Here is a 21,564-nt window from a genome sequence, read left to right on the forward strand (position 1 = left end):
AATGTCATGTATGTACACAGTGACTGCACCAGCAGCAGAATAGTGAGTGCGGCTCTGGGGTATAATACAGGATGTAACTCAGGATCAGTACAGGATAAGTAATGTCATGTATGTACACAGTGACTGCACCAGCAGCAGAATAGTGAGTGCAGCTCTGGATCTGCACCATACATTAATGACAGATCGCGTAACAGGTTTGTTACAAACCTGTTACAATGTATCAGTAATAGAAGTGAGGCCAGTGAGTGCATACAAGTCTTCCTACACTTATACATTGCAGCAAAACCTCAGCTGTGAGAATGATTTTGAGATTGTGAGTGTACATAATAGGTGGGACATTTGTAACCACTTACTTGGATGGCGGGGTAGAGAAGGCTGGCTTTTCGGGCCGTTTCGGTGGGATACAGGCGGGCTTGGATAGGCTATTGGACTTGTTTACAAGGATGGGTTTCTTGGGAGGTACCTGAGGAGCTGCTGGTTTGGAAGGCTTAGCCTCCAGGGATGGCTTCTCATCTGTAACGACAGGAGGAAATCATAGGAGAAACTCCAGGAGACGCATGGAACATGTTAGACTGGAGCCAGTTTATATCTCAGGATATTATAGACTTGAGTTTCCTCACACTGCTGTGCACTTAGCTCTCTCTATTTTGCCGCTCTACCCCCTCTGCTCTAGCTCTGTGTAGCACTGCATAATCTGTGTGTGCTATATAAGAATTATTATTATTACTACTACAGCACTTACACAGGGGGCAGTAGAGGGCATGCAGCTTAAAGGGATAGGGCCTTGCTGAACGGTGGAGGTCTCAGTAATGAGACCCCCCACAGATCAGGATCTCTGTCAGCTTCAGAGATTAACAGGGGAAGCCCTGGTATGTGCAACCAGCTGCTCTGCTCATCTCGGGTGGCAGAGGGGTACATGGGACCCACCATTATTATGATCTGTTGGGTGGGGGGGCGCTCATCACAGAGCCCCAGCGATCAGCAACTTAGTCCCTAGCCTGTGGGTATGGTTCAACTTGTTGCGTAGGATAACCCCTTTAATAGAGAAAGCATAGTACAGCAGTGTGAGGACACAGCGCCCATACATTGACTTCAGCTACAATCCTGGAATAATAATCCACACATCACCTCTGCTACAAAATTTAAATGCAAAAAGGTATCCACATAGGTGTAACTAGCACAGCCTGAAGCTTTGTTAAAAGATAATATGCTGGTTACCTCCAAGTCACCACTAGAGGGACCTGCTGTTTGTCAATTTACTTCAATGTATAAATGTCTACAGGGAGGGCCCTCTGGTGGTGACAGTAGGTAAGCAGGAATTTATGTTTGAAGAGCTCCAGGTCTCCAGTATAATATATAACCGTCACATTTTCCTTCCTTTAATTAGGAATAATTACACAAAACATGCGGATTACATCCCACATCATCCACCGCTGCTCCCACTCCTCACCCTTCTCTTCTGGCTTTGTTGGAGTGAACCTCTTCTCCCCGAGATGAAGCTCCGGTTTTGGCACTAGTGGAACAAGGAAATAAAATTGTGACAAAGCCACAGACTAGGAACATTACTGTAATACGCGAGTTATATTACTGCCCCCTGGTGGGGAGAGAATAATATCTTCTAGCTTTTCCTTTAGGTACTGCTGCTCTGTACACAATATAAGTACAGATAGTGCTGCCTCCCTGTCTCTCCTAGTTATATAAAGACATTTAGTACTCCCTGCCTGTTTCTCCATGTACATAGGCATAGGTAGTGCTGCTTCCCTGTATCTCCAATTACAGGTGGTCCCCTACTAAAGGACACTTGACTTACAGACGACCCCTAGTTACAGAAGGACCCCTTTGCCCACTGTGATTTGCATACAAATTCAATTTAAGAACAAACCTATGGAACCTATCTTGTATGTAACCCGGGACTGCCTGTACAGGAAAGGCAAACTTTGTACACCCTTCTCTCTCTCTATAATATAGGCACAGATTGTAATAAATAATACTGTAATATTACACAACAAAGGTCACATCCAAATATTATAAATAAAATACAAGCGTTACATACCCGGACTTTTCACAGGAGGCGGCGGCTTCTTTGGCTTCTGTAAGAATGGAGATCTCATTTAATTATCCAGTATTAGAGAGGTGTAACATGTGATGCACGAATACAATGGAGCCAATAGAAAATATTGAAAGGTGACATCAAATCTCTCCTTCTAGTGCTCTGTGTATGATATTGACACATATGTGACAAAGCTAGGCCGCTCCACCTCCCAGAGCCCGGCGCGCTAGGCCGCTCCAAATAAACACCACAAAAAAAAAAAGGTGACAATCTATTTATCTCATGGGGGGTACATTGTGTCCATGACCCCTATTTGTATCGGTGGCCATGCGGTACTCCAGGGACTGAAGTGACCACTTACTTCCTTTTCGGAATCTTGGATTATAGCAGCAAAGTTGTCAGGAAACACTCCTTCCTTTCCATTGAGCTCACCCCTCCACCAGCCCGGGTCTCCAGTGTCCTGCAATGTAGAGGAAATGTGCACTTCGGTTTTACTATAGCAACAGAATATCACAAACCTCCAACGTAACACGGCCTAAGGGGTCACTCTGCACTCACTTCTAGGGGTTGTACCAGGTTTTACATTGATCCCCTTATCCAGAGTATAGGGGATGAATGTATAATGAGGGGGTCTCAGCTTCCCCCAGATATGTCCCATAACCCTAATATAGTGAGGATCAAAGAGAATCTTATGCTTTTTGTCTGGTTCTAGTTATTTTTGGTGGAAATAATACCAGGCAAGACCATGAAGGACGCCCCAGTGGGTCTTAAAGGACACCTGTCATCAGGCCTGTCACTAGTCCTGTCACCTCTACCTGTTGGAGCAGCTCACAAGGATCCCATCCCAGCCTTTATCTAGTTATTTCATACATTAATCATTGTAAAATCATCTATTTCTTATCATGTGAATGAGGCTGGTCACATGGTCAGAGGCAGTGATGTCACCCCTGTTACCCCTCCCCCTGCTCATGTATGTGTGTAATGTATAGTAAAGCATGGCTAGTGTGTCTGCTTTATCTGCTGACATGCTGCATCCTCCTAATATACAGGTGAGAGACACAGACATCAGCTACACATGAATCTGACATGTTCTGATGTAACATGGCTGCCTGGAGCTGCTGTATCTCTCCTATACACACACACAGGCTGCGGGGGCGCCAGTACCAGGAAGCACATCATTATACAGCCTCACATCATTATACAGGCTGTCAGTCAAGCACTGGGGGTGTGGCTGTGCCTCCCACTCATGAATAGAGTGGACAGCTTGAATATGCTAATGCTTCATTGGACATTTCACAGGTCATTTGCATACAGCTTTAGGACCTCATTGCTTAGGTTTACAGGCATGTAGAGGGACAATGAAGGGATAGAGGCAATGCTCTCTAATGGCAGATTATGAAAATATATTTAGTTTAGGGGGGTTATTTTGCATGACGGGTTCTCTTTAATATTGTCAAGTGGATGAAAACACTTACTTTACTTATCAGGTGGATGACGTCGCCCTCCTTGAAGCTCAGCTCATCGTCATTGGTGGCCTCATAGTTGTAGAGCGCCCGGCACGTCTCTTTGGCTGGGAAGGTAGAGAAGAATCAGTATGAGAGCTCCTACTTCCCAAAGGTCAAGGGAGGTCATAAAGGAGATGCCCGTATATACGGATGCCATAATCCATCACATAGAGAGAAGACCTACCTTTAGGTTTGCTGTCGGTTTCTGTCCTGGGTTGTTCCGAACTTCTCGTGCGAGTGACTTTCGTGGGTGGTGTTGCAGTGGGTGTAGGCTGGAAAAAAAGTAAAGGAAAAAAAAAGTTGCTTTATTACCCCCCCAATGTTTCGGAACATTCTAATACTTTGAACAGAAGAAAATCCATTGCATCCCTGGCGTTACCTTGTCAGGCTTTCTCACTTCCGTCTCAGGGTTGGGGATCCGCGTTTTCAGCCTCACAGAACCTTCTTTGAAGATATCCCCGAAGCCAACCCCCATGACTTTCTTTGGCTGCGCCACGGACAGAGGAGGCACTTCGGAGTTAATGGCTGGAGATAATATGGGAGACGCTGGAGAGGCAACGGTGGCGGGTGCTGGTTCTGCAGGAATACAGAGAGGACACGTGAGGCGGACGTGATGACGGCTGGTGTGATGGATGCCACTCAGACGGATTGCTCAGATATTGGCCAGACATCTGGCAGATGGGTCGTGCAGCCCTGGCTGCTATGTCACGGTGTGTGCGGCCTGTGATCCGGCAGCAGAAAGTGCATTAAGCGCCATCTGTCATCTAGAGGCCACTAGACGGGATTCTGTAGGACGGTACAATTCACCCATTGCGTTAATCCTGATGCACAAGGCGGCAGGTGCGGTCATAGAGCTGCGCCATATGTTACACTCTCACTAAGAGAGAAATTGCTGCAATTTCATAGCTGTCCATGCCCCCAGCAAAACCTCATATACATGGAGGGCATGGGGACCACTCCTGCTCTTACCTAGGTATACAGCATACCAAGGATGGTCTCTACAGGGAACAGGATACATACAGCAGCCTATGGAGTCGAGCTGCAGTACCAGACATGGACAGGTGTGGTGCTATTCCAGGAAGAGAGCAGCCACGTATGGCGGCACATGATTTGCTTTGCTTTGACACTTAAACAGTTAACACCCGAGATCATCATCATCAGTGCGGGAGTTAAATCTGGGCCACCCCTGTAACACCGGCGGCCCCCAGCAATGGCTCGGTGTGCCAGGCCCGGGAGCTGTATACCAGGTAGCACACAGCAATGACAAGTTAATGAGTGACGTGTGGAGTCATTAGCAGGCGGCGGCTCTGCACACACTGCCCCAAACTACTGGGCAAATATTTGGACACGGAGCCAGGGAGAACGTAAGCTTCCAGCCTGATGCAAAACATATGTAATGACTACATGAGGCTGATATCCGGCCACGTGCACCCAGGCGCTCCGAATACATCACAGCCCGGAGTCACTACTTCTACTTCAAAGTGGGGTGTGAAAGGGTTAAACACACATCCTGCAAGGAATAAGGAAGGCGGAAAGCACGAGACAAGGAAGAACTTCCACTTCTTCCTACAGAATCCAATCCTGATCCAAGAAACTGCATCAAAATCTGCACATAGCCCTGTGTGGTCAGTCACCCCTAGTAGTGATAGGAGGATACACTGCCCCCTGCTGGTGTGATGATGTGGGGAGCCATGGTATAGGACAGTCACCCCTAGTAGTGATAGGAGGACACACTGCCCCCTGCTGGTGTGATGATGTGGAGGGCCATGGTATAGGACAGTCACCCCTAGTAGTGATAGGAGGACACACTGCCCCCTGCTGGTGTGATGATGTGGAGGGCCATGGTATAGGACATTCACCCCTAGTAGTGATAGGAGGGCACACTGCCCCCTGCTGGTGTGATGATGTGGAGGGCCATGGTATAGGACATTCACCCCTAGTAGTGATAGGAGGATACACTGCCCCCTGCTGGTGGGATGATGTGGGGGCCATGGTATAGGACAGTCACCCCTAGCAGTGATAGGAGGACACACTGCCCCCTGCTGGTGTGATGATGTGGGGGCCATGGTATAGGACAGACACCCCTAGTAGTGATAGGAGGATATACTGCCCCCTGCTGGTGTGATGATGTGAGGTCCATGGTATAGGACAGTCACCCCTAGCAGTGATAGGAGGACACACTGCCCCCTGCTGGTGTGATGATGTGGGGGCCATGGTATAGAACAGTCACCCCTAGTAGTGATAGGAGGATACACTGCCCCCTGCTGGTGTAATGATGTGGAGGGCCATGGTACAGGACAGTCACCCCTAGAAGTGATAGGAGGATACACTGCCCCCTGCTGGTGTGATTATGTGGGGGCCATGGTATAGGACAGTCACCCCTAGTAGTGATAGGAGGATACACTGCCCCCTGCTGGTGTAATGATGTGGAGGGCCATGGTACAGGACAGTCACCCCTAGAAGTGATAGGAGGATACACTGCCCCCTGCTGGTGTGATTATGTGGGGGCCATGGTATAGGACAGTCACCCCTAGTAGTGATAGGAGGACACACTGCCCCCTGCTGGTGTAATGTGGGGGGCCATGGTATAGGACAGTCACCCCCAGTAGTGATAGGAGGACACACTGCCCCCTGCTGGTGTAATGATGTGGAGGGCCATGGTACAGGACAGTCACCCCTAGTAGTGATAGGAGGTTACACTGCCCCCTGCTGGTGGGATGATGTGTGGGGGCCATGGTATAGGACAGTCACCCCTAGTAGTGATAGGAGGACACACTGCCCCCTGCTGGTGTAATGATGTGGAGGGCCATGGTACAGGACAGTCACCCCTAGTAGTGATAGGAGGTTACACTGCCCCCTGCTGGTGTGATGATGTGGAGGGCCATGGTATAGGACAGTCACCCCCAGTAGTGATAGGAGGACACACTGCCCCCTGCTGGTGTGATGATGTGGGGGCCATGGTATAGGACAGTCACCCCTAGTAGTGATAGGAGGACACACTGCCCCCTGCTGGTGTGATGTGGGGTCCATAGTATAGGACAGACACCCCCCTAGTAGTGATAAGAGGACACACTGCCCCCTGCTGGTGGGATGATGTGGAGGGCCAAGGTATAGGACAGACACCCCCCTAGTAGTGATAGGAGGACACACTGCCCCCTGCTGGTGTGATGATGTGGAGGGCCATGGTATAGGACAGTCACCCCCAGTAGTGATAGGAGGACACACTGCCCCCTGCTGGTGTGATGATGTGGGGGCCATGGTATAGGACAGTCACCCCTAGTAGTGATAGGAGGACACACTGCCCCCTGCTGGTGTGATGTGGGGTCCATAGTATAGGACAGACACCCCCCTAGTAGTGATAAGAGGACACACTGCCCCCTGCTGGTGGGATGATGTGGAGGGCCAAGGTATAGGACAGACACCCCCCTAGTAGTGATAGGAGGACACACTGCCCCCTGCTGGTGTGATGATGTGGGGAACCATCTACCTGTATCTTCAGAACTTTCTTGGCTTTCCCCATCATCTGACAGCTCCAGTTCTTTCACAAAGTTTGATGGGAACAGGCCCGATCTCCCGTTACTGGTCCCGCTCCACCATCCTTCTTCAACCTGGACAAAAGACACAACAGATGAGCACCGCAGTCTGAGGAAACGCCACAAAAACTACCCAAAACGCCACAACATCAGAAATGTACGTGCAAAGGGTAGATGCAGCAAGGGTTAAAAAGACAGACAAGTCATTAGCTGGGCGTGCAAGGGGTTGAGTAATAAACAGTTTTACAATTTTCCAATATACTTTCTGTTTAAATTCCTCACGGTTCTCTAGATCTCTGCTTGCTGTCCTGCTATAGGAAGCTTCTATGTTTACTTCCAGTGGATAGAAATCTGTCCCTTGTCATGCGATGTCACACAGGTGCACGAGCCGTTTGAATCACACAGCTCTGATTCCTCTGTGCACCTGTGTGACATCACATGACCGGGGTCAGATTTCTGTCCCCTGGAAGTAAATGTAGAAGCTTCCTATAGAGGGACAGCAAGCAGAGATCTAGAAAACCATAAGGAATTGTCACAGAAAGTATATTGGTCCTGGAGATCTGTGTAATTGGTTAGTTTATGGCGTTAGTAAAAGGTGAATTTATATTTCAGTGCACTGGGGGATGTCCTCACACTGCTGTGCTCTTAGCTCTGTGCAGCAGAGCCCCTTGCCCTCTGCTTTGAGTAAAAACTGTAGCAGACATCTGACTGAATACTACAGCAGGCACTCAAAACAGAGGGAAGGGCTACAGAGCAGCAAAATGCAGAGAGCTTGGAGCACAGCAGTGTGAGGACATGCCCCTACAAGCTACAACACTGAAATATAAATGCTTTATTCATAGTTCTGCTGCTACTTACACCACACACAAAGGTACGGCTACACCGCTCTTCAGGGACAATACCCAACACTGACAGCAGAGAGCACAGCAGTGTGAGGACATAGAGATATGAACACAGATCTGGCCTGCTGTCTACACGGTCAATACAGGCAGTCCCCGGGTTACGTACAAGATAGGTTCCGGAGGTTTGTTCTTAAAGGAAACCCGTCATCAGGTCTGTGTCACTTGTCCTGTCACCTCTACCTGTTGGAGCAGCTCACAAGGATCCCATCCCAGCCTTTATCTAGTTATTTCATACATTATTCATTGTAAAATCATCTATTTATTATTATGTAAATGAGACTGGTCACATGGTCAGAGGCAGTGATGTCACCCCTGTTACCCCTCCCCTCTCCTCTCCCTGCTCATGTCTGTGTGTAATGTATAGTAAAGCATTGCTGGTGTCTGTGCTGCATCTGCTGACATGCTGCATCCTCCTAATATACAGAGACACAGACATCAGCTACACATGAATCTGACATGTTCTGCTATACCATGGCTGCAGCCTGGAGCTGTTGTATCTCTCCTATACACACACAGGCAGCACATGGAGGAGCCATAATACCATTATACAGGCTGTCAGTCATGTGTATAGGAGTATCTCATACACACAGAGACTGCAGGGGGCGCCAGCACCAGGAAGCACATCATTATACAGCCTCACACCATTATACAGGCTGTCAGTCATGCACTGGGGGTGTGGCTGTGCCGCCCACTCATAAATAAACTGGACAGCTTGAATATGCTAATGCTTCATTGGACATTTCACAGGTCATTTGCATACAGCTTTAGGACCTCCCCCTTAAGTAGGGGACCGCCTGTAATCGTGTCTGCCCATTATGTCAATTAGTCCTGTATTAACTGCATAATTATAATACATTCCCGGTGATGGGGCAGGACACTAGGTTGTAGCTGGAATACATGGCCGCTCCTGCATAAGAAGCCGACACTACAATCCTCACACGGAGACACATGTGGTGTATTGTGATGTGACCGCCCCATGTGCTGTACATTACCCCTCACACCTTACTATAGGCACGGATCCATCAGTACGGACACCTCCCGCAGGGCCCTCACCCCCCCCCCCCCCCCCGATGTAGTATACATAATCACCCCAATAGGGGGTCCCATTCCTTTTAATCATCCCTACAGAAACTGATTGTTCCTACAAATCCTGGTCCCAATATTTGCGCGTGTAATGGGGCCGTGACCCCTACTACATGCCCGTAGCCCGGCACCCCTCACCTCCTCAGTGATGTCCAGGATGGCCCCCACTTTCAGCTCCAGCTCGTCCTCGTTCTGGGGCATGTAGTCGAATATTACTTTACATTGTCTCTTCTTGGATTCTGGAAGGAAAAGTAGTGGAAATGATGAGACTCTGCACCTCCTGCAATGTGATGGTGACGTCGGCGTCAGGTGGGAGGGGGGGTCATTCGGTTTTTATAACACAAATATTAAAGGGACCAAATTTCATCTGAAGCACAACTTCTGGGTTACATCTAACAGTTTCTTGCTGCTTGTATGACCCCCTTTGAAGGGAGGGGGGGGGGGGGGGGATATTGAGCAGCCTCCTCAGGTAGGGGATACAATGTCATTTCCAATTCCCTCTTTTGAGTGAGAAATCCCAAATTTCACAAAAAAAAAAAAGTCCGGCTAATGTGACTCTTCTCATCCCATTTTCATACGAGACGGGTCAAGTTTACTGGTTGCAAGGGAAGGGTCACTTCATAAGCCCTATGTTCAGTTGTATAGCACCTAGAAACATGCTAGTGGTGTCATGTTAAAGAGGAGAATCTCATCTTTTACCTTCCATCAAGGTGATGGTTCTGTGAGCTACAGAACTGGACATACAGACAGTTAACCAATAGGCGAGAACTGGATCTCTATCTGCAGCTTACATTTTCCAGCTATGTCTTTAGCTGCCTGTATCTCTGGTTCTGTAGCTCACAAAGCCATGAGCCTCATGTAATCTGAAAGATGAGATTCCCATCTTTAATATGACATAACAAGCATGTTTTGAGGGGCTATAAAACAGAAGATAGTGGGCTTCTGAATCAACACTACCCCTGCAACCAATTGATGCAAGAAGAGTCATATTTGCTTAAACTTGGTAAAACCGGTGAGATTTCACATAAAAGAGGGAATTTCATACCGGTACTGAGGGGGCCAGTAGTTTAGTTAGGTAAAACCTAAAGTGATAACTGTGAATAGACAACACATAGCCCTTCTCCCAGCACTGAATGATGGGTGTCCCCTATGCTAGTACAGGTCCTGAGGACATTAGGATAGTAGTCATACCCCTCCCACATGACACTGTAATAGTGTAATAGTGGGGGCCGCGCTCTGTTGCACCCCAAATGAACAGAGCAGCTGATGGCACACGGCCTGCACCCCCTGTGCATCTCTATGGCACATTCAGACTGCTACCAGTACCATAGACAGTGAATGGGACGGCAGGACGCAAATCTGACCATACAGGGTATAACAGGCCCTGATCTGTGGGGGGTCCTTTGAAAACTTGATAAGACTGTATAACCCCTTTAAAGAAAACTCCTGAGCTCCCTGCATGTAGTGAGGTGACAGAGGTGCCTTACTTTTCTTCAGGGATTTGTTTGGAGGCGGCGGTGGTGGTGGTCCGATCCCAGGAACCCCGATCACACTCATCCTCTGCACCAGGCTGGCCACATTCCCAGACTTTTCCCTTTTAGGCGGATTCTCTTCCTTTGGTTCGGCATCCTTCTTTACTTCCTATGGGGAAAAAAAAGAGAAGAACATTAGCGCAATATAGAGCAGCGGAGAGCAGACCCAGTGTCATCTTGTTACGTGCTTAGCTCAACCACTAGAATGTTTCTAGGTGCTATAGAACAGAAAATAAAGGCTTCTGCCCCTGCAGGCGCTAAACTTGACTCATCTCATATGAAAATGAAAAGGGTCATATTTGCCCAAGTTCGGCAGAGATTGTTTTTACAGGTAAAAATATGCAATTTCACTTTAAAAAAAGGGAATTTTAGAAAGTCCATTTCATAACCTGACCTGAGGGGGCTGGTAGTTTAATGGGGTAAAACCTGTGACTGGTTCCCCTTTAAGTGAAACACAAAGGGGCTTATTTGCTAAGGGTCCTTCGGTCACATTTCCAACGGGTTTTCCGAGTTTTTGGGGATCGCGCTGCTGGGACAGGCATTCAGAAGGGGATTGTGTCGCATGCGATCGGATTGCGTCGCAATCGCGCCGGCTTTCATGCGACAAATCGGGGAGGGGGGGGGCGGGCAGTTGGACGATTTGACGGATTCTGACAAACCGCAGGATTCAACTTAAAAATTGTGTCGCAATCCAAGCACTTACATGCACCGGGAAAAAGAAGGTGAACTCCGGCGGACCTGAGCGGGGAAGCGACACATGCAGGATATCGGGCGCACAATCTTCTTGAATCGCCCCAAAAATTACTACCAGCTACAGCAGACCGTCTCTCCTCTCCATAGACTTCTATGTAATCTTACACTGACAGTCTTGGTAGGGTCAGAGGTTACGGAGGGAACGTTAGATCAGACAGGCGAGGAGGGGCAGAGCATAAGAGTGGAATGAAGATCTTACTCCCGAGTTACCCTCTACATTTCTAATAAACTTTACATTTTATTTGTGCAGAATGTTGAGAAAGCTGGATGTTTCGGCCGACTCTCTGGCCTGTGCCATGCGACCACTACCTAAAGGGGGCGCCCTTTAACACGGAGCCCCTGAGGTCATCATTACCGGGATGCACTTTTGGTGAAAGCACAAGTCTAAAAATAGAAGCTGGAGTGACCAGATGTGGGGGGTAAGTGATCCCTATCAGGAGGCGCAGGAATGTCAGGAATGCGGGCGGCAGGTGACAGCTTGTCCCGGCAGCTGCGCAGTGTGAACACCTACCCAGAAACGTGCAGCTCCCATTCACCAGAACTAAGAACCTTATAGTCAAAGCTCAGAAACTGGACCTTATATAGGGGGAGCAATGGGCAGACATCCGGCATAACCCCCTATATAGATGCACCATCCGATCACCGCAGCCTGAGGCGGCACTACCGACAGCCTGTACTCCACTCACTTGTAGGCCGCCCCTTTCATAACCACCAGTGGGTCCTAGCAGGCAGAAACCCCCCAATCAGACACATTAGGAGCGTCTTTTGGGTAGAGTAGACCTGGGATGATCAGACGGAGGTGAAGGAGAAGGCAGAAGTCCCGGGTTTGGCTGGTGCGTTCTAGTAAAACCAGTGAATACGGTCATTAGCGGGTAATTACAGCTTTACGGCCGTCCTTAATAACCCACAACACACCCCGGACCTCCCTGCAGAGGACGCTCCTCTCCTGGACACCTGCCAGAACCTGTAATCATCAGAACCAGAAATTTCCTCATATACTGTCGAGACCTGCTGCCGCCTGCCGAGAAGTCCACCCACAAGGATTAGCGCCATCCGGGGGCAGACCTGTGGGATGTGCTGCCAGCTCCTCTGAGCTTCCTATACACATGCATGCTCAGATCAGTCATCCAGCCACAGGGGAGTAACCACCGGGCCTTGGGTACATCAGACTAGTCTCTATTGTATACTGCTAGTGGCAGGGAGTCTACAGCCAGGGTAGTCTCTGCTAGTGCTCCATCTTTCTGCAGCGCCTCCACAGGCTCAATAGAGCATTACACATCCACAGGCCAGCACGGAGGCCCTTATATTTTCGGATTTGCTATAAGCATGCACTCCCTAATGAATTCGGCCCATCTCTGTAGACTGACTGAACCCTCATCTACTGACCTTGGTGGCAGAGTTGTTGCTGTTATTCATGAGAAGCAAGCAGAGTTACGATCCACGTGTAATGAAAGGGTTTGGTCCCGTCATAGGGTGTACAAGGTGCGTTGACATTTATAACCTACGTAATGCAAGTCCGTCCTGATGAATCATGGACCCGCAGACACCGTCCGTCACTACTGTCCCTGATGTACCTGCCCTTTAATAGGTGGGGGCAGGGCACAGCTAATTCCTGGGTTATCTCAGCCTCTGGTATATGATCTCATAAAACCCTGCTCATTAACGCCTGACCTCGAGGGCTGGGGATCAGGATCACGGGGTCAATGATAAGGATTTAGGATTAAAGGGCGACTGCACAATACACTCACCATCAATACTACAGCAGCGTAGTGCACGAGGGGCTTCTACAGGAGCTTCTTCATAGCGTCACCTCCCCAATATGTTACCATCAGGATCTTCTCTTCCTCTGTACACCCTCCATAGACTATGGCGAGACATAGGAGGGCGACAACATGGAGAGGTTCCTGTGTCTCACCATAGTGGGTGCAATGCATCACGTGACAGGTCCTCTTTACCACAGTGTCCCAAAGCAATCCAGGAAGATGGTTGCACGAAGACTACGTCACATCCTCCAAATCCTCAGCCCAATACTAAAAAATAACCAGGTATAACTAGCACTGACAGAGGAGAGAACACGTCTTATGGTCAATGGAGCACGTCCGTGTTGTTCCCTCCAGCTACGTTTGGCTCTTCTCCACTAGAGCTCAGCAATGACAATGGATTAGATGCGTCACAGAAGTTGTAAAACATGGCTGCTCCAAAAACAGCGCCACACCTGCACATGTGGTCAGTGTGGGTATTGCAGCTCGACTGTATATAGATGATTGGATGCAATACCACAAACTTTCCATGGTCAGAGGAGAAGAGGTTTTTGGAAGAAAGCAGCCATGTCATTCAAGGGCTCGGCCTGCCGCTCCGTTCATTAGTGAGAACAGGATCCATTTTATGGATTTTGGGGGTCCCAGCAGTCAGAACCTCAATTACTATCATGTAGATAGGAGATAACGATATAATATAGGGGGGCACAGCCTCATATGTATAGCGATAGAATAGCCAAGGCACAAAAAGTCAAATTGGGGGCTGCACCCCCTTATAAAGACCCCTCTGTAAGGAGCGAACGGTGGACCCTCAGCACCCGACAAAATACATAACAAGCAGTGTAGCACCCGGCACCCAGACCTCTGGTAAGGACAGTGATTATGTATCACCCGGCACCAGCTCCCAGACCTCTGGTAAGGACAGTGATTGTGTAGCGCTCAGCTCTGCTACATAAGTCCACGTCTGCAGAGAAGACTTTGGAGCTTCAGGTTTGCCCCCCTGCCCCAGGACGCGGCTCCTTACCGTTAGGTCCCGCATGACTCGGACTAGGTCACGTCCTGACGGATAATGGACCCCATTGTATAAACATATTCCCGGGTAATGAGAGGATAACTCACCGGGGCCAGGGACATGCTCCTCCGCTGTACACACCCTGCAGCCGGGGGGAGGGGTCCGCGTCAGGACAGGACTTGTCTGCAGGTAATAATCTGCACTGATAGGAATACACATGGTACTACAACTCCCGGCAGCCAGTGCGGATGCTGAGACTTGTAGTTCTACAGGTTACCCTTATACACTTTATGTAAACCAAGACCCTGCACTATACAACACGGTGTCAGGTTAGGGTTAGGTACATGGAATTGGAGGATTATGGATTCTAGCTCCATGCAGGACCCTCTAAACTTTATTGGTCCAGGGCTGCATTGATAAACCGCTCAACTTCAGGGGGCCGCATCCGTATAACTACCCTATAACTACCCTATATCTGCCAAACACCCACAGCACAAAGTACCACCCCAGAGAAGCAAGAACTGCATTCAGACAATAACTAATACACAGCCCAGACCTGGCAATAAATACAGTGCCCAAACCAGGAAAGTAGCAGGGAACCCAGAGGAGACAAAAAAAAAAAAAAAAAATATAATAATAATAATAATAATAATAATAATAATAATAATAATAATCATAATAATACTGGAGACCCCAGAGGAGACAAATAATAATAATAATACCAGGAGCCCCCAGAGTAGCCAAAATAATAATAATAATAATACTGGAGACCCCAGAGGAGACAAAATAATAATAATAATACCAGGAGCCCCCAGAGTAGCCAAAATAATAATAATAATAATACTGGAGACCCCAGAGGAGACAAAATAATAATAATAATACCAGGAGCCCCCAGAGGAGACAAAATAATAATAATAATAATACTGGAGACCCCAGAGGAGACAAAATAATAATAATAATACCAGGAGCCCCCAGAGGAGACAAAATAATAATAATAATAATACTGGAGACCCCAGAGGAGACAAAATAATAATAATAATACCAGGAGCCCCCAGAGGAGACAAAATAATAATAATACTGGAGACCCCAGAGGAGACAAATAATAATAAAAATAATAATAATACTGGAGACCCCAGAGGAGACAAATAATAATAATACTGGAGACCCCAGAGGAGACAAATAATAATAATAATACTGGAGACCCCAGAGGAGACAAATAATAATAATAATACTGGAGACCCCAGAGGAGACAAATAATAATAATACTGGAGACCCCAGAGGAGACAAATAATAATAATAATACCAGGAGCCCCCAGAGTAGCCAAAATAATAATAATAATAATACTAGAGACCCCAGATTACAGCATAATACTGGACACCTCAGAGCAAATAATCAAACGGGACATCCCCAGAGTACATAAACAATAATCCTGGACACCTCAGAGCAAATAATGCTGGAGATCTCCAAAATAGACAAAAAATACTGGAGACCCCAGATCAGAAAAAAACAAAACAATGAAGACCTCAGAGCAGACAAAAAAAAAATTAAACACTCGCACCACATAACCTTCTTCTCTGATTCGGGCGCTGCTCTCTTAACCTGCCACAAACCACAATTCGGAGCGGCTCCCAGAGCAGGAGAAGACCCTGTAGTGGAGGGTACAGGACGAGTCCTCACCTGGGTTCTCTACTGCTCCGGGTTTTTAACTCTGTCACCTAAGGACCAGAGCGGCCGGCGATGACCCAGGCGAGTATTTGTCACATGTCCCCATCACAGCCCGGGCTCCTCACCAATGATCAGTGATAGAAGTGACCACTGGTTACTATTTGTGCTGCCGGGCAGGAGGGTGCAGGCGCAGGTTGTGTCCTCCTGTTCTAGAACCAAATATACTCGTAACACATCATCTTTCCCCTGTGTCACTGCAGGTACAAGTATCTTTCCAAGACTACTTAGACTGGATGCAACTGTAACAAACACTCTGCTGTCATAAGCAACAGGTATGTACAGGCCTTCCAGCCCCTGGATGTAAATGAAAATGTATTTTGTTCAAACAGCAAGCAAAGATCTTGTTCAAAACAAAAAAAATATAAATAGATATAAGAACTTTTGTCTGGGGTGACACAATCTACACCCAAGACCTTGTAGGGGAAATAGGCCTGAAAGTTAATAAATATGTATTTATTTATATGCTAAGGAGCATTTTGGTGCACCACGGGCGTGGCCATGAGGCTTGGTGCACCCTCTGTTGTCCAGTTTTACAAGTGGAGCAGGGAACCGGATGATAGAGGCACTGAGTAATAGAATTGGGCTCCAGTGTGCACCAGAGCTGGAGGCCACACCCATAGTGCACCGAAATGTTTGCATATATATGTTAAAATCTCATTGCAGTACTGTGTGGGTTACTAGCGGGTGGGCTGCAGGAAGGTCCAGGTGATCTGGGGGCAGCTACCCAGAGCAGACGGACAGAATCTTATGCCAGGAACTCGCAGGAATGTTCCAACATTTCTTATCTGATAAACTATTCCAACAATGCCGAGCTCTTCCTGCAGCGTCACCGGGCTCCTCCGGCCCACACAATAGAAACCCACCTCACCCCCAGCACAGCCTGACCACATGAAAGAGGGGGGGACCCCAGGTCACCCCGAACGCTTCCACAGCAAGAGGGCGCTGCAACCAAATACTTCCCTATACCTGCCTGGCATGCAGATTGCCTCAACTACCCCAAGTAGTAATCCTGTAATCCTTCCACTCCCCTAGTTCACCAGGGATGGTTACATTACTACCACCAGATGAGACCACCAGCGGGACACTTAACCGGTCCACTACCCTGACCACAAATAGGTCATTGATTTACCCCTCTACTCAACTAGACCACCAAGGATTGTAACAATTATTCCATCCACTAGTCCAAAGCTACTTGAGACATGCACTAACCGCTCCACTCCTCTAGCCCACCAGGGATAGTAAAAAAAAAATAAAATAAAAAATAAAAACCCCTCCACTACCCCAGTCCACTAGGGAAGGATGTAGTACAACTTCCTGTACACAATAACGCACAAGATCTGAATGTATCCCTCTTCTCCCATAGACCACCAGGAATAGCAACAATATTCCCTCCACTATTCCAAAAGCCACTTGAGACGTCCACTATCCGACTGCTACCCTCTAGACCACAGGGACTTTAGCATTAAAGTCTCAGCTGTCCCAGTTAGACAATCATCTGCACTGCCCCCCGCTCCACTAGACCACCAGGGCTGGAAGCATTATCCTCTATACTAGCCCAGGCCAGCAGTGACACATCTCCTAGCCTATCCACTTCCCTAGATAGAGAATGGCCTTGCTTTAACGGCGGGGATTCGAGAAACCTCAGATCCCTACCACTTAACAGTAAGTAATATGACCAAGAGAGACCCTAGTAAGATGGAAGGAGATGGTCTTCAATGGTTTGGTCAGCAAGCACCCACTTAGAAGTCTAATTCTGCAATTAAGGCAAGAACTTTAAGATAATATAGATTTTAGAGAATCCACTCACATCCATTTGTAAGGCCAATCATCACTAGAGACGCACATTATAAAGATAACCCGGGACTACGCGCCCTGTGCATGTGACCGCAGACATCTGGACGACATATTTCCCTGCTCCGAGGATTAATCCGCGTCGTCCCCAAAATTCCAGAGGTTTTATCAAGTCTGAGTAAGGTTGGGTCACACGGATGATGGGAACATGGATCAGCTCAGCGCAGGCACCGGATCAGCATTGCCCCGGATGTCGGCTCCGGAGGGATGGCTGGTTATCAGCTGACACCCGAGGGGGTCATCCCCGGACATATCGGACTAAGTATCTTACCTTAACAAAGTTATCGGGAAAGGCCCCCCGCCTGCCGTTGATCTCCCCCTCCATCCAGCCCTCCTCCTCCAGCTTCTTGACATTCTTGATGATGTCCCCCACCCGCATCGTCAGCTCGTCCTCGTGTACTGCGTCGTAGTCATATTCCACCACGTATTCACCTGCAAAACAGACAGATGGGGAGGTGAGAAACTGGGATCCATCTACTCTACCCAACATCATATATTCATAAGCGAAGTCACCGAGCATTAAGTCCAGGGCGATCCTAGTTATACAGAGAAGCAGTAAAGTGAGGACATGCTGCTCGGCATCCCCTGCACCCTAGTTGTACAGAGAAGCCGTAAAGTGAGGACATGCTGCTCGCCATCCCCTGCACCCTAGTTGTACAGAGAAGCCGTAAAGTGAGGACATGCTGCTCGGCATCCCCTGCACCCCAGCTATACAGAGAAGCCGTAAAGTGAGGACATGCTGCTCGCCATCCCCTGCACCCCAGCTATACAGAGAAGCCGTAAAGTGAGGACATGCTGCTCGGCATCCCCTGCACCCTAGTTGTACAGAGAAGCCGTAAAGTGAGGACATGCTGCTCGCCATCTCCTGCACCCCAGCTATACAGAGAAGCCGTAAAGTGAGGACATGCTGCTCGGCATCCCCTGCACCCTAGTTGTACAGAGAAGCCGTAAAGTGAGGACATGCTGCTCGGCATCCCCTGCATCCTAGTTATACAGAGAAGCAGTAAAGTGAGGACATGCTGCTCGCCATCCCCTGCACCCTAGTTATACAGAGAAGCAGTAAAGTGAGGAGATGCGGCTCGGCATCCCCTGCACCCTAGCTATACAGAGAAGCAGTAAAGTGAGGACATGCTGCTCGCCATCCCCTGCACCCTAGTTATACAGAGAAGCCGTAAAGTGATCAGACGCTGCTCGCCATCCCCTGCACCCTAGTTGTACAGAGAAGCAGTAAAGTGAGGACATGCTGCTCGCCATCCCCTGCACCCTAGCTATACAGAGAAGCCGTAAAGCGAGGAAATGCTGCTCGGCAACCCCTGCACCCTAGCTATACAGAGAAGCCATAAAGTGAGGACATGCTGCTCGCCATCCCCTGCACCCTAGCTATACAGAGAAGCAGTAAAGCGAGGAAATGCTGCTCGGCAACCCCTGCACCCTAGCTATACAGAGAAGCCGTAAAGTGAGGACATGCTGCTCGGCATCCCCTGCACCCTAGTTGTACAGAGAAGCCGTAAAGTGAGTACATGCTGCTCGGCATCCCCTGCATCCTAGTTATACAGAGAAGCAGTAAAGTGAGGACATGCTGCTCGCCATCCCCTGCACCCTAGTTATACAGAGAAGCAGTAAAGTGAGGAGATGCGGCTCGGCATCCCCTGCACCCTAGCTATACAGAGAAGCAGTAAAGTGAGGACATGCTGCTCGCCATCCCCTGCACCCTAGCTATACAGAGAAGCCGTAAAGTGAGGACATGCTGCTCGGCATCCCCTGCACCCTAGTTGTACAGAGAAGCCGTAAAGTGAGGACATGCTGCTCGGCATCCCCTGCATCCTAGTTATACAGAGAAGCAGTAAAGTGAGGACATGCTGCTCGCCATCCCCTGCACCCTAGTTGTACAGAGAAGCCGTAAAGTGAGGACATGCTGCTCGGCATCCCCTGCACCCTAGTTGTACAGAGAAGCCGTAAAGTGAGGACATGCTGCTCGGCATCCCCTGCATCCTAGTTATACAGAGAAGCAGTAAAGTGAGGACATGCTGCTCGCCATCCCCTGCACCCTAGTTATACAGAGAAGCAGTAAAGTGAGGAGATGCGGCTCGGCATCCCCTGCACCCTAGCTATACAGAGAAGCAGTAAAGTGAGGACATGCTGCTCGCCATCCCCTGCACCCTAGCTATACAGAGAAGCAGTAAAGTGAGGACATGCTGCTCGCCATCCCCTGCACCCTAGTTATACAGAGAAGCCGTAAAGTGATCAGACGCTGCTCGCCATCCCCTGCACCCTAGTTGTACAGAGAAGCAGTAAAGTGAGGACATGCTGCTCGCCATCCCCTGCACCCTAGCTATACAGAGAAGCCGTAAAGCGAGGAAATGCTGCTCGGCAACCCCTGCACCCTAGCTATACAGAGAAGCCATAAAGTGAGGACATGCTGCTCGCCATCCCCTGCACCCTAGCTATACAGAGAAGCAGTAAAGTGAGGAGATGCTGCTCGGCATCCCCTGCACCCTAGTTATACAGAGAAGCAGTAAAGTGAGGAGATGCGGCTCGGCATCCCCTGCACCCTAGCTATACAGAGAAGCAGTAAAGTGAGGACATGCTGCTCGCCATCCCCTGCACCCTAGCTATACAGAGAAGCAGTAAAGTGAGGACATGCTGCTCGCCATCCCCTGCACCCTAGCTATACAGAGAAGCAGTAAAGTGAGGACATGCTGCTCGCCATCCCCTGCACCCTAGCTATACAGAGAGGTCATCACCAGCCTCCATCACCCCCCAGCTGTAGGCACCCAAGAGTGACTCCGTCTCAGAGCTGGAAGACGATCACACGTCCCGGATCCTCTGTTCTGACTTCAAAGTGACACCGAGCGTTTCCTCTATATAAGGAGAAACACACGTAGAAAGTTCTGACAGACCCGCAGCACATTGTATGTCAGGAACAGAAGGAGGAGCAGCCATACAACACCCCCTCCCCATAGCTCACAGATAATACTGAGGTGAGGAGACTGCACAGGAATGGGTAAAATGAGCTTCCTCACAATGGAGCCTGCAGTACACAGGGAACCCGTCAGCCCACAGGACCCTGCACTGTCCCTGGAGAGAGAGAGTTGAGGAGGTGGTTGCAAAAAAATGCATTTATATTCCAGGAATATGGAGCATGTCCTGACCCTGCTGTGCTCTGTGTTCTCTGCATTCTCCATTGGCCCTTCCCTCTTCCGAGAGACTGCAGGAGTGTCCAACCAGAATCCTACAACAGTTTATATGGAGGGCAAGAGAGGAAGGGCTGCAGGGAAGTGCAATGCAGAGAGCCAAGAGTACAGCAGTGTTAGTGTAATCACACCGCATCCTCTTCTCTATCAACCGTGTTCTAGGTCATTGTACTGCAGCCAGCGTGAGGTATTGTCTCTGGCGAGCAGCGTAATCATACTCAGGTGTCCACACACTGCTGTGCACTGTGCTCAGCCCATTTTATATATTGTCCTTGGAAAACTGCCATACCACCTTTGTGTGTCATGTTAGTAGCAGCAGGACTGTGAACTATGGATTTGTATTGTACTATTATAACTTCTTCAAGTGCACTGGGGGCGTGTCCTCACACTGCTGTGCTCACAGCACTGAAAAGATCTCTCCTCAGTTAACCTGTATAAAAATGGTAGCTAGTTTCTGGTTGAATACTACAGTGGCCAATCAAAAAAGAGGAGGGGCTGTGGATAAATTCAACGCAGAGAACTAAGCACAGCAGTGTGAGGACACAACCCCAGTGCATTTAGCTAAAATTCTACAATTACATACCTGCTGCTACTAACAGCATACACCAAGGTCTGGTCACACAGACCTCCAAGATCAAAACCCAAGTTGTGCAGCGCACAGCAGTG

General features: G+C 48.8%; 1 protein-coding gene across 4 annotated transcripts in view; it reads right to left on the reverse strand.

Annotated features, from left to right (window-relative positions):
* CD2AP (CD2 associated protein) overlaps nt 1-21,564 on the reverse strand; it is a 52,781-nt gene that overhangs the window by 14,114 nt on the left and 17,103 nt on the right. For 2 of the 4 annotated variants that reach the window (XR_011854352.1, XM_072143701.1), the window contains exons 2-12: nt 17,976-18,136; nt 10,561-10,714; nt 9,212-9,312; nt 7,043-7,163; nt 3,935-4,131; nt 3,740-3,827; nt 3,526-3,620; nt 2,412-2,510; nt 2,054-2,090; nt 1,451-1,513; nt 354-513 (exon numbers count right to left, since the gene is read on the reverse strand). Coding sequence is in view for 3 of the 4 variants with exons in the window: in XM_072143701.1 (XP_071999802.1) it covers nt 354-513; nt 1,451-1,513; nt 2,054-2,090; nt 2,412-2,510; nt 3,526-3,620; nt 3,740-3,827; nt 3,935-4,131; nt 7,043-7,163; nt 9,212-9,312; nt 10,561-10,714; nt 17,976-18,136 (1,276 nt within the window). In the remaining variant the exon portion in view is untranslated. The other 2 variants (XM_072143703.1, XM_072143702.1) reach the window with 2 other exon arrangements.

The sequence above is a fragment of the Engystomops pustulosus genome, chromosome 3 (genome assembly GCF_040894005.1).
Source record: "Engystomops pustulosus chromosome 3, aEngPut4.maternal, whole genome shotgun sequence".
NCBI classification, from domain to species: domain Eukaryota; kingdom Metazoa; phylum Chordata; class Amphibia; order Anura; family Leptodactylidae; genus Engystomops; species Engystomops pustulosus.